We start from the raw sequence: 17,657 nt of genomic DNA on the forward strand, positions 1-17,657 counted from the left end.
TTATTCCAGAAGTGGAACACTTGTTTTGGAGAACTTCTCGTTTGTGGATCTTCATGCAATGTCCTTTGTCCAGTTCATTGCTAAAATTCTGTTGACTTCTCTCTTTTTTTTAGCGCTTTTGAGTATACTCCAGAAATGATGTTAATTTATTTGTGTGGGTAGGCGGGGAAAGGGATGGAGGGAGTAGGAAAAGGGGTGGCAGATTGGAGCTCCTCCGTGGAAGAGCTTCTGCCGTGTTCTGCAACACTTGCTTGCTGAAGGAGGTTAGTAGGACAGGCATTGGGGCAAGGTTTCCTCACATCCCTGATAACCACACGTTTGATACAATAACCGAGTCGTTTTTCAACATAAAATACTTACCAATGCATAAAGTACTGAATAAAAAAAATAATTCATCTGTGCCTTATTGAGCAGTTCATGCTTCCTTTTAGATTATCAGCAGCCTCTCATGATCGGGACTGGGATGGTAACACGGAAAGGATCTACTTTTCGACCCATGGACACCAAAGACGAGGGAAGAAGGGGGAGTTCAGAGTTCGAAAATCACTATCACTGTCCGCACAGAGCTAACCGGCACGAGTATGCTCTGCCCCTGACCAGCCAAGAGCCCGAATACGCCACCCCCATCATAGAGCGGCACATAGCAAGAGAAAATAATTTTCCCTCTGAAAACGGCTACAACATACCCGTCGTCTCATCCCAGAAACACTCCCTTTCTGCCGGCAGCTTCTCTAGTTCGTGTAAGACCGATACCAGGAACGGAGACTATCAGACACCCCAGAGTGTCATAAAATACGACAAACCCAAAGTTAACGGTGTTCTGACCTCCGTGAGCTACAGCACGGACTACCAGAAACCTCAGCCCAATGCCCTCGGGAGCGAGGGTTACTCAACGCCCAGAGACTGCCTAAAACCAATAAGCCAGACAGCAATGACAGCTCTCTTGTGATCTGCCGAGCGGGAGAGATGCGGTGCGCAGGAACGTCGCTGCACAGCTTTCTGAAGCGAAAACAGAGTTTGGAGGGACTCTGCTGCGGGAGGCAGAAGGCAAACAAGCCCTGTGTACATAATATTGCAGTCTTGCTGGGTTCTGACATCTGAAGAAAGCATATGCTGTTTATCACTGTTTATAGCGAGAGAGATGTTATCAGTGAAGACTGTACATCTTATTTTCTGTAACTGATCTCAGTGCTCCATTTGCAATGTGTGCAATTTGTACATAGCTTTTATTTAAGGAGAATTTCTAAAGTTTTCTTTTCACCTGGGGGATTGAAAGGATTGCAGAAATGCCGATTTAAGAAAAACAGGCCTTCTTCTCCGTTTTTATTTTACCTGCTGTTGTACTGGCAGCTGTAAATGATGTATCTTATGGTTGTGGCAATTCATCTCCTTTCCTATGATAACTGAATACAGGGCATCACTGTAGTTCTTACTGGGAGGGCGGAAGAAGTAAAACTACTTGAAGCATAACATGCACAAGAGAAGGCAGCTGAGCATTTACATACTGTGCTCAAACCCACCTTCCCGGCTGCTTTTTTAGCAGCAATTCTTACGTGCTTGAATTTGATCTAGCGTATGAGCTGAGCCTGACTAACTTGCTATTCATGTTAGAAACAGGTAGAAAGGCTGAAACCAGTTTTGGGTTCAAGCCATGGTGATCACTTAGCAATAGGAAAAAAACCCAAAACCAAAAAAAACCCAAACAACAAACCCAACACCTGTCAATCTGGTTTTTTTCAGGAAGTGTAAGTGGAACCAAAATGTGAATTTACAGCTGAGAATTAAATCCTGTTTAAGTCCTAGCTGATGCTTTTGCTGCTAAACTATAAGGAAATTTGTTCCTCGACACAAAGCAGCTAACTTCCTGAACACTTCATTGCTCCACTAGGTATTTTTCTGTCTTACAAATTCAGTGTAACATTTCTATTTGAAATACTTCGACTAAGTAAAACACTGTGTGTGTATGGCTTACTGTTGCAGTTAAATTTGCAAGACAGCAGATTAGCACAGTTGTTTTCAAATAGTTTTTCTTTTGCAGCTAATGTTACCCTTAATTCTGTTTTCAGACAAACTTGAAAAAGCATGGGGATGGGTGCAATGCATCGCACAGTAGCTGGCTCCTCTTTCAGCAGAGGCGTTGTTGAAGCGAAACAGCTTCTGGTAGTGACTGGGACCGTCCGCTGCCCTTCTACCTGCAGTGCTTGGAGCGTCACTTTGAATTCAAAAGCTTGTCCTAAAATGTCAAGAAGCAATATACTTCTGGGAAGGAAGAATGGTGCTATATTTAAAGCACAAGGTTGGGAAACGAGACCAGTAAAACCTGAGCTCTGGGAAAGTCGCTATCTGAAGGCCCTCCGTTTCCTTGCGTGTAAACTGGGAATAATTTGCAAAGGATGCAACAAAGATTTGTGGTCTGTTTGCAAAGTGCTTTCAGATCCTTGGGTGGAAAGTGCTGTTAGAGTACAGACTAGTTGCAGTGATACTACTCACAAATATTGCTAACTCCAGCCATATCCGACCTTAAGGCAAGCTCTTAGTGGGTTCTTTCCGAACACTTGCTTTGTGGTCTCAAGTGGTGCCATTCCCTCACGCTGCCGCACCGTGCATGCGATTCCCGTGCAAAGAAGAGAGTCAAGGTAACCTCGTAGCCTTCCTGTGTTTGCTGTCAATACAGTTTCTGTGAAATGTCTAAAACACCTCAGGTCATAAGTGAAATAGCAGCAGCCTGTTTGTTAGACCGAGCTGGGCAGTGTTGTTTACCTTCTGTTGTTTACATGTCTGTGTAAATAAAGAACACTGGTATTTGTAAATCAGTCACACAAGCCTGCCACTTAACTCAGTGACTTGATCATCGCTGCACGCCCACTCTCGTCACATATCCCGCAGGGTGAGAAAGAAGCATTCCTTACACCCTGCAGAAGTGCCAGTTGCGCTGCTGCAATTCACGGTCCCAGTGACAGGCTAAAAAAAGATTCTCTCAGTGCCCCATTTAGCCCAGCTTTTCTGTCCATAAGCTCTAGAGAAGAAGCACCCATGAACAGACATCTGCGCCCAACCCCGCTGCTGGATGCATATAATTGAGGAAAGGATGAGGATGCCCTCTTGATGAGCCTGAAACCAATACTCCACCCACACAGCTAATTAGCCTGATTTGTCACTTTACAAACAAGCAGTGTTCAGTAATCAGGGCTATTCCCCACCTAATGAGGCACCGTTGCAGCAGTGCAATGGGACCAGGCAGCGGATGACACTGCTTGTATTATAATAAGCTTTCTGCATGCCTCCGCCACATGCTTTGCGCATCTGCAGCATGCTACAAGTGTCAACGGGTTCTTGGTAGAATGTGCCCATTTCTGCTGCTGTTCAAACCCATCTTAAAACAGCTGGTTTAGCCTAATGAAAAGTTGGGTCTCGCTTTGCACCTTGCCTTCATCCCCACCCCCCTCAAAAAAACCCTGCAAAACTGCAAAAGGATGGCTTAAAATAAATCCCCAAACATCTCCATCCTCCCTGTGTCACAGTGGCTTGGTGCTGACGGGGACAGAGGCAGCGCAGCAGCTCTGTAGTTGCTCCCAGCTCCCAGCCACTGCCGTGGTGCTTCATGGTTCACGTCTGAGCGACTGCTGAGGGCAGTCAACATAAAAAGCCTTGGGCTTCTCCACCTCGTCCCGGGAAATAGTAAGTTTTTAGTGACCCCAGCAGCAGATACGCAAGGAAACTTCCTACCTGTGTAGTCTTTCTATCCTGATGGTGGTGGAGATACTAAATCCTGATGTAGGAAGGAAAGGGGACTGCCTGAATCTTCCCAGTGATAGTGGCTTATCCTCATGCTCCTCCTCCGAATGGCTTCTCACATACTGGTGCATCAAACTCCGGCTTGTCTACATCAGCCTGTTCTCACCATCAAAACCAGTCGCAGGTATAACACAGGCAGCCTTATCAAACATCACACATTTAACAATCTTTCTTCCACAGTGAAGGTTAGAGTATGCACCATTTTGAGACATTTACACACTTGCAAGGGCTGCATTAGCTCTGGGTCTCTCCAATGTCTCTAGAGATTGCGTGAGAGCAGAGTCTGACCCTCTGGTCAATGGAGACTTTCAATAGCGTTTCTGTACCAAACTTCTTTCCTGAGCAGGCACTCCCAGTAGGCTGGAACGGTAAAACTGAGCCAGAGTTCACAAGAAGGTTAAATATTAACTGATCATAGCACTAAGGGCCTGCCTGTCCCAGCTGCAGCCGACGGCAAGCCTCTGACTTTGCCAGGAACAGGGTCACACACTGTAACTGCACATGTCTCTGACCAAGGGAATTGAAGAAGGAGGCTTTTGAGGTAAGAAAGTGTAAACGATGATGTACGCTACCTCCAACTGAAAACCAAAAATGACAATTTAGCATGCGTTCCCAGCTGGTGCCTTATATTTAAAAAACAAACAAACAAACAAACCCCCACAAAAAACAACTACAACAAAAGTTCCCGAAACACCACAGCAAAAACACAAATGTTCTTTGCTCTCACCTCCTTAGACTGGGAAATAGATTGCGAATTCTTATTTCTTCTGTCAAGTACCTTTCCAACGCCCAATACAAAAGCTTTTTTTTTTCTATCAAGTGTAATTCTAAATAGCATTTCCCTATTTCTTTCAGTTTCTAGAGTTTTAACGTCAGATATTAAACCCTACTTTAGTACCTACCAGAATCTTTACATCCAACAGGCAATAGATGAAAATTAGTCCCTAACTTGCAGACTGGAACTAAGATTTCCCCAGCTCAATGGATGTCCTACTCACTTATAGCATCACCTGCTCTCTTTTACTGTCTTTCTCTGGATCACAGAATCATAGAATAGTTTGGGCTGGAAGGGACCTTCAAAGATCATCTAGTCCAACCCCCTGTCGTGGGTAGGGACATCTTCAACTAGATCAGGTTGCTCAGAGCCCTGTCCAACCCCACCTTGAATGTTTCCAGGGATGGGGCATCCACCACCTCTCTGGGCAACCTGTGCCAGTGTTTCACCACCCTCAGAGTAAAAAATGTCTTCCTTATATCTAGTCTCAATCTACCCCCCTGTAGTTTAAGCCATTCCCCCTTGTCCTGTCGCAACAGGCCCTGCTAAAAAGTTTACCGCCATCTTTTTTATAAGCCCCCTTTAAGTCCTGATAGGCTGCAATAAGGTCTCCCCGAAGCCTTCTCTTCTCCAGGCTGAACAACCCCAACTCCCTCAGCCTTTCTTCACAGGAGAGGTGTTCCATCCCCCTGATCATTTTTGTGGCCCTCTTCTGGACCCGCTCCAACAGGTCCGTGTCTTTCTTATGCTGAGGGCTCCAGAGCTGGACGCAGTACTCCAGGTGGGGTCTCACCAGAGCAGAGTAGAGGGGCAGAATCCCCTCCCTCGACCTGCTGGCCACGCTTCTTTTGATGCAGCCCAGGATACGATTGGCCTTCTGGGCTGCGAGCGCACATTGCTGGCTCCTGTCCAGCTTTTCACCCACCAGTACCCCCAAGTCCTTCTCGGCAGGGATGCTTTCAATCCCTCCATCCCCCAGCCTGTATTGATACCAGGGGTTGGATCAAGCACTTGGCTACACCTCCCTCTCCAGACACCATCCACAGGATGGGTTCAACCAGCTCAGTAGCCCAGCAGTCTCTGCATAGCTGGTGGAAGGCAGGAAAAGCATCAAGGCCAACCTGCATCCCCTGCATCTGATGAGTACTGTAACCACCGAGCTAACATGGCAGAGGTCACAGCAGTGCCTCTAGCACCTGCGTGTTTTAAAATGAGGGATCCCTGCTTTATTCTTTAAAAAAACCCCCGAGGTTGGATTCCAGCCATTAGAAGCAGGCTGTGAATCCCATGGCTTGTCTGCATTACTGGCATGGCTAAAACCCCGGGAAGACTGAGTTTTTAATGCAGACTTTCTTCAGATTTTTCCCACTGACTGCCATTTGGCAGTTCTCCGCTCCATGGGCAGATTTTAGTGGAGCCCATCTGAGGCACGAAATATTCCCTATACATGATGGGAATGTCAGGCTGTAGGTCCCGTTACAGAAGCAGACATCTAACTGTGCTTAACTGTTTGGTGGATAGCTATCATTAAAACACCTATGATTTGTTTTTCCATGGTGCTGGAGACTCTTATCCCATGCAGACACATGGCAAGGATTGCTGCACCCTCCCCAGCGCTGCTCCATCATTGCCAGACTCTCTGGACACGTTACCAGAAGCTGAGCTGCTCCAGGACTCATCTCCATTGCACTGGAGGGAAATGATCTTGTGGCCATGCAGAAAATTGCAGAAGGCACCAAAGGCCTTTCAGGCCTCAGGTGACCTAACCTGCATCTGCAACACAGAGCAAACCAGGTGACCAGTTTCAGTAACTGGTAGAGCCCGTGCCTCTGACCTACACCCACTGCTGAATGGGAGAAGCGTTAAGGGAAACCCCCAGGTCAGCTCTGTTGTGACACCAGTAAGCCCCAATTTTGTGTCTGCATAATACAGGTGGCAATCCTCTGACATGAGGACTCACTCGCTCGCTATTTCTGAGGGATCTAAAAACCACAGCAAGGAAGCACTATTGCCATAACAAATTACACTGTTTACAGTAAGTTACACTAAGATCCTTTGACCTTAAAACAGTAGCATTGCATTTCGGCAACACCTTCAAAAACAGGCATATAAATTCACCACTGAGGTAGTTAATAAAAACTAAATGAAGTGCAATTATTTGTCTGTGTCCTGGCTTTTGCCAAAAGGAAGGCAAGCCAGTAATTTTTCTCCAGGGAGTTCTAATTCCGTTCAGGAGGGCAAGTAACAAAAAGCAAGAAAATGAGCAGGAGTTTTGTGACCTCTAAGAAAGAGGTCAGCGGTCTCACAGAAGTCCTGCGGGGTCGGGCACCGACTGAAAAGTAACCTCGTAGAAATCCATCAGTATTCTTCTGTTCACCCTCTCTCCAAAACCAGGTTAGGTTTGCTCAGCGAGTGGGTGTCTTAAGGGCTCCTCTAGCCTGTAATCAGTCCAGACCCCAGGAATGACAAGGTTGTGTTGTTGCATTCCTTTTTTCCTTATTATTTTCCATAATAAAAATTCCGTACTGCCCTTTTCTTTCCAATGCCAGCTATGATGTAAGCTTGTACTGATCTCCAACCTCTGCTGCGATAGTACAGCACGGGGCAAATGAAAACAGAATTTATCGTTTCATCTGAAACTCCTCAGTGTTGTTGATACCTATACTGAAAATTACCCTGCCATAGCTGTATGGGCTTAACAAGACTAACATCATTATGAAGAAACAGCAGCAATGCCTATGAATTATTGAAGACTGGGTAAGTTTCAAGGACCATGCTTATTTAAAGGGAAGGTGCCATTTCTGCACAATCACTTTCAAACTTGAAATAGAAACCTCTCCTGAGGGTTTCTTTTTTTTGGAGCCCCCCCCCCCCCGTACAGTCCTACCATCCATAAAGGACACATAAGAAGGGGTCAGATAAAGTATTTCTAGACTAGGTAAAGACAAGAGGGAAGACATCCTTAGTTGGGGAAAAATTATGTTATCCATGATAAGGAGGATGCCTAGCATCTGACACTCTGTGCTAGCTGATTGTATAGTCTGGACATGAGAATTTGGAGACTTTCATTCAAACCTCACTGTCTTTGTTTAGGCTTGGCCTCACACTATGCATCTGCAAGTCCCGAAAAACATTTGCCATCTACAGTATGCAGAGATTATTCAGTAACGCTTTGTCCTGGGCTGAGTTAATTCATTATTTATTCAGCTACTTGCAATACAGCTACTGAGCTGCCATGTGACATCCAAGAGATTATCATCCCATTTATTTTTATACAGTCACAAGTATTAAAAAAAGAAATCCAAGAAGGAGACAACTCGATCAAGTTAAAGCACAACATCATTTTTCAGCATAGCAAAAAATGTAAGCCAACATGTATGACAGTATTGTTACTAAGGCTTTTGTGTCCTGATTAACCACCCTGAACTGACCTCAGGAATCCATAATTTTGACTAGACACAAAATTTTTAACAGACCTTACTGGAAAAGCTCCCTTAATGATCTGCATTATCTGCTCACCCAAAGAGGAACAGTACCCCTGAATATCCCACATTTCCTCCTATGATTCTGAGCTAGTAAGAGGAGTGAGAAAACTTACAAGTTCAGAAATTATTCAAAACCTGCGACGTTCTCTTAGCCAGATCAGATGACAACAGACAATAATAGACTTTAAAAACACATGTATGTTGCCTACTAGAAGGTAGCCAAAGAAGTAATGCCAAAATTCTAGGCTTAAAAGAAACACCAGGAACAAATTTAATACAAAAAATACAGAAACATACAGCAATGGCTGAAGCCTGACCCACGACAGGGAGCTTATCAGAAGTCCTCCTCCATGAGAAGTGGCAGATATCAGAGAAGATGGTGATGCTTGCCATAAAAGAAGGGGAGAAAAGACGGTAGAAAGACAGTAAGTTACATTAGCCACTACCCAGCCTCTGGTCTGAACTATTTAATGCCTTCAGCATGTACTAGAAACTTCAGCCTTTACAAACGTATTTTACACATCTTTATTTCTGTGGCCCAGGCAACCATTTCACAGATGGGCAAACTGAGCCAGACAGATATGCTGCCACTTGTCCAGAGCTGTGGCAACAAATCAAGCCCACCCAAAAATGTAAATTGCAAACCTGCGAAAAGTCCTCTGTCATGCAGGGAGAGAAGACAGAGGTGATAAAGACTACGACGCGCTAGCAGACCTCACTTGAAGAGGCAGCTTTTCTTCACCTCTATGGCTAAGCTTTTTATCCTTAAGTGACACCATCTGTTCTGCCAGACAGTTTTATAAAATCTGAATAAGGTCACCTGGATAAAGCATGCCTGTTATATGGAAATGCCAGAGTCGTACATGGACGTGGAAAGGTTGTGGACAGCTCATGCAACTTCTTTTCCACAGATATCCCAAGTGCTTTCAGCATCTCGTCATAAAAGGCAGCACAAGTCTTTTTTGACACCCCACAACACAAAGCGAGCCACACTGTTAGTAACAATGCCGCAATAACTTTTCTACTATCTTACAAATGCCTGGCAGATGGCATTCATAAAGATACCCCTTTAGGGTATGTATTTCATTTATACAGGTAAATTTTTGACAGATGAAGTCAAACCCCATCCTCCCCTCGTTTACAGTACAATCACTTCCCTGTGTAAGGACCAGCATCAAGGACATAAATATTTTATGCCATAGAACATTTGGCTGACAAGTTCACTGATCACCTGGTTAACGACAGCAAACAAGGTCTGGAGACTGCACTACCATTTGGTGGTCATCGGAAACCACCAGCAGTAGAGAAAAGATGATGGTGGATCAACGTGAACTGACCTTCCTCTTTCCTCTGACCGAGAAGCTTCTGTCTGAAACTGGACTAGAGCAAAATGTAAGCATTATCTCTGTTTTTTCACTTCTCCTCACCACAGTCTGACATGACCATGAGCAGCCTCTGTTCCAACAAAGATCCCAGGAATGTGACGAGGCTGGTTGCATATCATGACTGAAGGGCACTGGTAAAGTGCAGGCAGGAGAGTTTACAAACGTACCCGATATCTCATTTCACATTTTATCGGTGCATTTGGTCCCTTCTTTTGGAAAGACTTAATCCGCCCACAGATAAAAAATTTCACTGCTTGGGTGTGAGCTTGAAAGAGAGCAGAGCACTCATTTTTAAAGTAATTGATGGGGATATTTAAGCATTCTTTAACAAGTCATGAATCCATGAAAATATAATTGTCTCTGTGTGTGTTCATGTGTGCTTGTACGTATGCTATACAGACACAGAGGACAATTTTTACCGTAAGATGCGTCAGCTGCAAAGTACTTGTTACAGGATGTGAACTAGACTGGATGTTTGTTATCTTAAGAGTACATGTTACTAGAAATAGTTCTAATGAATGAAGTTTTTTATGTTTTTTAAATTACAAAAACCCACAACCACCAAACAACCCACAAAACAATAGGTTCTATTTCTCCAGGTCTGGTTAACGCTGAAGATTTGAAGGAAGCTGCTGCCCCCTTTTGGCACTAAATACAAATGCAAATACTTGCCACTAAAAACTAGGATTCTGATCACAAATTGCAATTACTAAGTAATAGACAAGTTTTGATTTTGAAAATAGCATAAAACTGAGATAGCTCAAAATACACTTGCCTATTTAACCAGATCACTCAAGACAACCACGTTAACTTACTATAATACATAGTGGTCTTGCTAATATAGAAGTGTCCGTGTCCTTCATTTTAACATAAAATCAGTTTCAAAGTTAGTAATACGTGACCTGGATTTAGAATAACCACTTTAGGAGCACAACAGATCTGAAAAATTTCTGCTAGCTCCCTGAACTGTCTTATGACACCCCACATCTGTCGTAAATTAGCAAAACACCTGAACTGTCAGACTGGACAAAAAGGAAAATCGAGTAAGTAGGAAACTGTGCAGTAACACTCACTTGATAGCTATACAAAAATCCCCATTTATCATATATAAAAAGTCCATTCCTCAGTTTCAAGCGCAAAGCTGCCAACGCTCAGCAGCTGAGGTGCATATCCATTGAAGGGTTTAAGTCATAGTGCCCATTGGGAATCCCTTCCCACAGAACCATAAATAACCATGTAAATTATAAATGAAACCGAGAGGAATTGGTGCCTTTGTGGCTGTAACCCAAAGCCTCTGATCCTGTAAGAGGATCAGCATGGGCAACCCACAGCAGCCTTCTTCACCCACCCTTAGCTGAGGAAGGGTCAACAGCGGCAAACTCACCACAGGTTGTTCCAACAGGGAGTGAACTGGGACATCCCATTTCTTGTCAGAAGGAAAACGTTCAGGGCAAGGACGTTTCCAGCAGTGCAAGCCCAGTGGACTGGATACATAACTACTCCGGTTCAGCAGCGTGACTGTTAATGTTTTCATTCCCCTAAACAAATTGATAATAAACATAAACGCTTGGACAACGGCAAATAAAATATCATCAGTTAAAAATACTTTCATGCCGTTCTGTTTTATTCCATTTTACAGAAGTAATAGCTGTGCAAATATTTAGACGGTTAATAGGAAAATTAAGATTTAATCAGCAGGACTTATGGAGATTTACAGGTATATTTATTAACAATTTGAAGACTTGCAATTCAACAGAGAAGTTACCAGTTGTCTCCCAAGCACCCCTGACTTCCAGCACTACGGGCACTCAAAACATGTCTGTGAATGCCTGTACTTTTGCTTTGCTTGTTTTTACATTTTCCTAACCTCCTGTTTGAGACCCAGCCATTGAAAACCAGGCAGCAGAGAGCCGACGGCCCCGCAACTGATGGAGGGGGTGCTCGGGAGGTGGCTCAGGCTGCAGTTCAGAGGAGCAGTGCTTTTGTATTTCAAAAAGGGAATTTGAAGAAATAGAGTGCCAAAAACTTAATGAGGGAAACGTGATCATTACCTCCAGTAGAAAGTTACAAAGAAAAAAACAGCACAATTTTAACCAGTTTTCCTGGATTCTTTTTTAGGGATCATGCACTTGTAACATACCTCTTACAGGGAACTGGAAGAGCATCCTCCTGCAGAGCCTTCAAAACACTGGCAGCTCCAATGCTTCCCCTCGGTACAGCTGGGAGAAATGAGTCTCGGCACACTAAGCAGAAGGCTGACAAAGAGACACCAAGTATTTTTGACAGCTGATTGAATTAAACACTTGTAAAGTGTGTGGAAATTTTACCCAAGTGACTTCAATTTTCTCTTAAAAAGGGAAAACCCTTGAAAAATACTGCTTGGCCGCATTCAGCCGTTTGGCCTATAAGCCCTGTCTGTTGCCACAGGCGTGGGCATCAGGAGCAGATACCAAAGTACCTCTGTGGCAGGGGTAAACCAGGCAAACGCAGATAAGGCAAGGCTACTCTGAAGCATAAGAAGCAACAACTGCCTTTTGAGAAAAGAAAAACCGAGGAAGTTGAGTATTTTTCTTTCAAAGCCAGCAGGTTTGCTGTTTCTCAGCTCCTGGGTTCCCCTCCAACTGTGAAACTTCCACAGTTTCTGAAGAATTGGAAATCACATCATATTGGAAAAGAAACACTCTGGACAAAAGGCAAGCTTGAAATATTTTAGGTAATTTTCTTTTCAGGTCGTTGAGCTGTTTTAACCAGCAAAAATGGACTCCTTACACATATCCTGAGTCAGGACGCGTTTCTCTTCTCTTCTGTCATGTCTGGAAAAAAATGCGGAGGACTATTCAGTGACCGTGGTCACTGGGAGCAGCCTCTGAGGATCCTTCAGTCAGGCACTGGGACACAAAGAAATTTTGAATGACCTTCCTTGACCCCAGCTGACAAAGAATTTTTGACACTTTTTTTTTTCCTCCTCTTTCTAGCCGTTTCCGTCTTCATTCATAGCTGTATCTAATCCTCTGCTTGTTTTATGACAGCTCAGCCAAGTATAAGTTTTCTCTCCTTTCCCTCTTCCTTCCATCTGTTGAAGTCACCCATATCTAAACCCTCCTAAAAATTTTATAGAGCTAAAAAATACTTGCAGTTCTAGCCCTCACCAATTGTGTGTTACACCTCTTTTCATCCAACGTGACTCAGCCTTGTCTATTGAGACAGTTCCTACCCTCACAGTCTTCTACTCTCTACTTACACATTCTCAATAAATCCTTAAGTACTACCATAATTATACTACCATAGTTACCATACCATTACCTTTCATTTGAGCTCTCTGTTCATCCAGGTGAACTTGATGCTTTAGGGCAAGATGACCACTCAAGTACAGGTGAGAGACGATTTTTAAAAAAATGTAATTTAAAACACAAAACAGAGACTTAATCTGAACAAAAAGACTTTAATAGCAGGACTAAAAATTATATCTTAAAGGTAAGTGTTTTGTAACTTTAGTGGAAAAATCAGAATATACCTATGATTCCTAACACATGGAAGACAAACAAGCAAAGACAGAAAAAAGAAAACCAGCAGTTTCCACAATTTTACCAAAATGACTTAATCCTTTGACAGGGTTGGGTCTTTATAGCTCTTCTTAGCCAAAGGCTTCAGAATATTTATGGTATTATTATACAGCCAGACACTGCAAATATTTCCTTTTTTCTTTTACTGAAAAACATTCAGCAGAAAATGCATCTCAAATAATGTCATTTGAGACGTGTCCTATAACTCTATCTTTTTAAAAACGTACTTGGCTATTAACCATTGCTGGCCAAGACTAGATTAGTGTCAAGCTTCATGTTCATGGCTGGGTGTGGACTATATGCTTAACAGAAAAAGATCACACAGAGGGTTAGGTGTCTGTATTTTATATATAAAACCAGAAGAAAATTAAATACCAGTCTGAATTAGGTGGAGAAATCACTGCAATGCAGAAGAGTATATTTATTTACAGGCTAATAAAAATATATTATATTCAGCTTAACTAGATGTGTACACTTTTGCAAAATGTTCTATCTGCTACAGAAATGAGATTAATCCATGATGTAATAATGTTTGGACAGATACAATAAATACCCGAATTTTGTTTGATACAACTGTGGATTAACATATATTGAGACGGATACAAACCCTCTTCACTGCCAAGAATATACTTCTACAAAGGAAATACTACGTACAGCCTTTGATCAGAGTTAAATTTATTGCCAGAAAGCACTTTCCTTAACTTACATGCTCTTAATTAACATTGGTCCCAGACGCCAACAAACACTGTCCACCTTTAGCTTAAAATACAATTGTCTCACTGCAGATTTTTTTTAATAGGCAAGGAATTATCTATTAAAAAAAAATCCCAAAATTCTCTTTAGAATATTTTTTTTTTAAGTAAAAATATATATACACACACAAGTAAACCGTTTTACACTTTCAAAAATAAAAATGAAGTCTGAACAGTGACTTTCCTCAGAAATTCTTCCAAGTCTAATTCATTCAACCTCTGGGAATCAGCAGGACCGAGTCTTCCAGTTACTGACAAAGGGGAGAATACACATTTGTCTATTGAATCTGGAAATCCCAACTTGCAAAACTTTTCTCAGTTTAAATATTAATCTCTAAGCATCTCAGTATGACTACAATAAACCAGTATGTTAAATCAGCTGGTAGGAAGTATGGAGTACATGGAGACAGACCCTAGTGTCTGAACAAAATCCTCCCATTCAGGGCTTTCTAAACAAAGATTATAAAAACTGCAGGGAAGGAAATCTGGTGATGCTTTACTGCTACCTGATTTGTCTACTACTAGTCATTTTCCTCCGCAATTGTTCCTTCTGTTGATCTCATATATAGGTTAAAAATAGGCAAGGTAAGAGCAGAGGAAGGGTCCAGCAACTTCCAGAAGATGAAGAAAAGAGCGTAGCATCATGAGAAACTGGTGGACAAGGAACGTGAGGAAAATAACTCTGTTCTCCCACTTTAGGCTAAAACTGATCAAAAGCATTAAGTGGAAAATAAGGTGTGCCAAGAAGTAAGGAAGAACGAATAAATTAAAAATTTCACCTTTCCCTCAAATAAAAGGAAACTGTACAAGCAAATTTAATGCCTTTTTTAAAAGTTACTAGACTAGTTGGACGAGCCTCATTTCTTACAGCTGCAGCAAGATTTCATACAGCGGTGATTTTCAAAGACAAGACGACCACTACTTGGCTTCAAACTATCCTCTCTGACAGAGAGGACATTGAGCGTCCAGGCCACAGACAGTTTCAGAGTGCACTCTGCTTGAGTAACTGTGGGAAAAACACAAATCTGAATGCAAAGTTATGGCAGTGGATTTATCTGCTAACACATAGCCAATGTACCCTCAAGTTTCTGAAGCTTCAGAAAAAGAAACGTGCCTGGGGACCTGTTTCTTCTTCGCACAGCTTTATTTTTAAATACTAGTTTCCGTTTGGTGGAAACTGTACAGCTTTAACTATTTTAAAAACCTTCAACAGAATGCGGTATGACAAGGACTATTATAAAAAAATGAACCAAATAATGTTCTTCCACTGAGTAAGTGGAACTCATGCGCGCACGCACACACACACAAAACGATCATGTAAATAGCAAAGTTAAGGGATTTATAAATAGCAAAATCTTTGAATAAAGTATATACATTTTTAGGCTTCTTCTATAAACATATATATATAGTGCTCCTAGGAAGAGACAAGTAACTGTGTTCTACATCACAATTTAGAACATAGCTGATGTTACTCTAAAGGCCTTTGAGGTTTTTTCTGATGTATGTACAGCCTACACAGGAACACTTGCAAAGATGTCTTTTCACATTAGTTCCTCTCTCAATGTACAAAATCTTATCTTTTCACATTACCGTTCAACAGCCTGCAGAACAGTGAACAGGAAAGCCGGCATTGCACGCTCAAATAATAAACGCGATTACAATGTAGAGCTTGCATGTGGAGTGCTGCACTTCACCAGAAGATCTACAAATGGAGTATGAGAAACTGGCCAAGAAACCATCCTCAACATTCCCTTTTGTAGCCATGCCGTGGGCCTTTAGATGTACACCAGTTAAAAGCTATTTTAAGATACGCTGCTCTTACAAAAGGAGTAACATTTTGTTTCAACAGTAAGACAAATATAGGTTAATATGACTGCCATAACACAGATAGGGCCAGACACCGTATGATTCTGAGCACCTCCTGTAAAGTACTGTGCACTCAACTTTCACTTCTTTAAAGGTTATTTTAATGTGAAATGAGTATGTTCAGTACCCATCAAAAGCACTCAGCATTTCGTAAGGTCAAGCTAATGATGACCAACTCAAACCACTCTGCATTAGCAGTAACCATATCCATTCAAGAATGAACGCTAAATTGATGATGCTCAGAAAAAAAAAATACCAAAGGGCCCACATAATTGTGAGTATTTTTAAAACTAATTTTGCTTTTAAAACCCCGTAATACTTTGTTTAAATACTTTTGAAGCAAGTTTCAAATGGAGCAATTGGCAGTGAAGTCATTAAAACAGCAATGCCAAAAATCTCAGTCATAAAATGATCATGGGCTGAAGGATCACGATTAGCAAGTACCACTGTCCTATTTGGGTTCTGATGGTCTTTGCTCAAATAAAAGCTCTGGTTTTTACTATTCTGAGGGAAAAAAAAAAGCTTTCCTTTAAAAGTTACAGTTCAAAAATCCTAAGTACAAAACTCATGGATGCAATGGTACTATTGCCCCCCCATCCTTTTAGAGTTACAGCTTGTTTCACACCAAACCGAACATCAGTTGTCCCTTTAAAATATCAAAGGGTCAAAATGAAGCTGGCCACATCTTATTCTACTTCCTCGGGGACATCGATGAGATTAGAAGTTGAACGTATTGAGGTTATCCTTTTTAGAAATCCCATGCTTTGGTGCTTATTATTAAAAGAAAATTCATTTCACATGCCACGTGTTAGATAACTACTATGTGTCACGCAAAAGACAGTTTTCCACATTTAGAATTGCTCACAATGAAGCCCTGAGGTAACCGCCTTTTTTCCAGGCAACAGTAATACAGTTCCCTTTGACATTTAATCATCCTTTTACAACCTACACTAGTATATGCAACTTGGAGCAGTCAATATTGATTATCAATTGTTCCCAAAGATGGGATCTGTCCAGCTGATATTTTGTTTGTTTGTTTTTAGGATAAAGACTCAGCAGAACGGGCTAATTTGGGTGCAGTGTCTTCTAACGGAGCTTCAACTGAGTTCCCCAGGTCTCCATTTTCATGTCCATCAATACTTGGTTTCTTACCAAACACTGCAAGTTAAAAAGAAATTTTATTTAAGGAAGAGAAGTAATCTTGGGAAGGACAGATCAGTAAGCCTTATTTCAGAAACTGGAAAGTGTGCTGAAATGACTACTAAAATAAGAGCTAATAGGCTTTTAGCAGAACATAGTATGACAGGAAAACAGGAACTGTTTCTATATCTCTCTGATCTAAAAAAATATATCTAAAGAAGCCAACAACATAAAGTGTTAAGGGGAATTAACTACTCCTAGACCAGAGTCAGGAAAAGATAAGAATAAATTTGAATTTCAACCTTTGGGAAAAGGCGATCACAAAAAAACCCCCCACAAATTAATTCAGTTGTATCTAAGTAAACCAGGCCAATAAGTGAGGGACTAACCAAAAGAGCTGACAGCCTACTAGTAGGTTAATTGAATTAACAGTAGATTAATTTTACAATGAATATAAAAACAGTGTTTTCGAGAAATTGCTTTGCATATTGAGACTTCAGAATTAAACTGCATGTAACACATTTTAGAAGGTTTACCTTGTGAGGGTTTGACATCCACATTTGCATCTTTTCTATTAGAACTTGAGTTTGCACCTTCTTCCAATTCATCAAGATATAAACGATAACGGTGTCCACTCTCGTCCTCATATTCTACATTTTCATCATCCGAATCAACTTCTGGAGCAACATACACTACTTCAAATTCAATCTCGCCTCTCTAAAATGCAAGGAAAATTACAAATTTACTTACTACTGCACAGCTATGTAATAGGATTACCGAGATGAGCTAGGTTACTAAAACAAATACATTTTACTGTTGTGAACACATTTACAGTTGTGTTGAATATTTTGGATATGTACCTGAATTAAGTTTTTACTGACTAAAGAAGTACAGCT

General features: G+C 41.7%; 2 protein-coding genes across 3 annotated transcripts in view; one reads left to right on the forward strand and one right to left on the reverse strand.

Moving 5' to 3' along the window:
• DCBLD1 (discoidin, CUB and LCCL domain containing 1) overlaps nt 1–2,813 on the forward strand; it is a 49,034-nt gene extending 46,221 nt beyond the window's left edge. Inside the window, 1 exon segment of the mRNA XM_076333477.1 lies at nt 432–2,813. Within this exon segment, the coding sequence (XP_076189592.1) occupies nt 432–949 (518 nt within the window). The 3' untranslated portion in view covers nt 950–2,813.
• A 10,049-nt stretch (nt 2,814–12,862) lies between these two features.
• The window catches only part of GOPC (golgi associated PDZ and coiled-coil motif containing), a 33,450-nt gene continuing 28,655 nt past the window's right edge, over nt 12,863–17,657 (reverse strand). For both annotated transcript variants that reach the window (XM_076333480.1, XM_076333479.1), the window contains 2 exons: nt 17,298–17,478; nt 12,863–16,779 (listed from right to left, as the gene is read on the reverse strand). In XM_076333480.1, coding sequence (XP_076189595.1) covers nt 16,661–16,779; nt 17,298–17,478 — 300 coding nt within the window. In that variant the 3' untranslated portion in view covers nt 12,863–16,660. The remainder of the gene's footprint in view (nt 16,780–17,297; nt 17,479–17,657) is intronic.

Source organism: Aptenodytes patagonicus, chromosome 3 (genome assembly GCF_965638725.1).
Source record: "Aptenodytes patagonicus chromosome 3, bAptPat1.pri.cur, whole genome shotgun sequence".
NCBI classification, from domain to species: domain Eukaryota; kingdom Metazoa; phylum Chordata; class Aves; order Sphenisciformes; family Spheniscidae; genus Aptenodytes; species Aptenodytes patagonicus.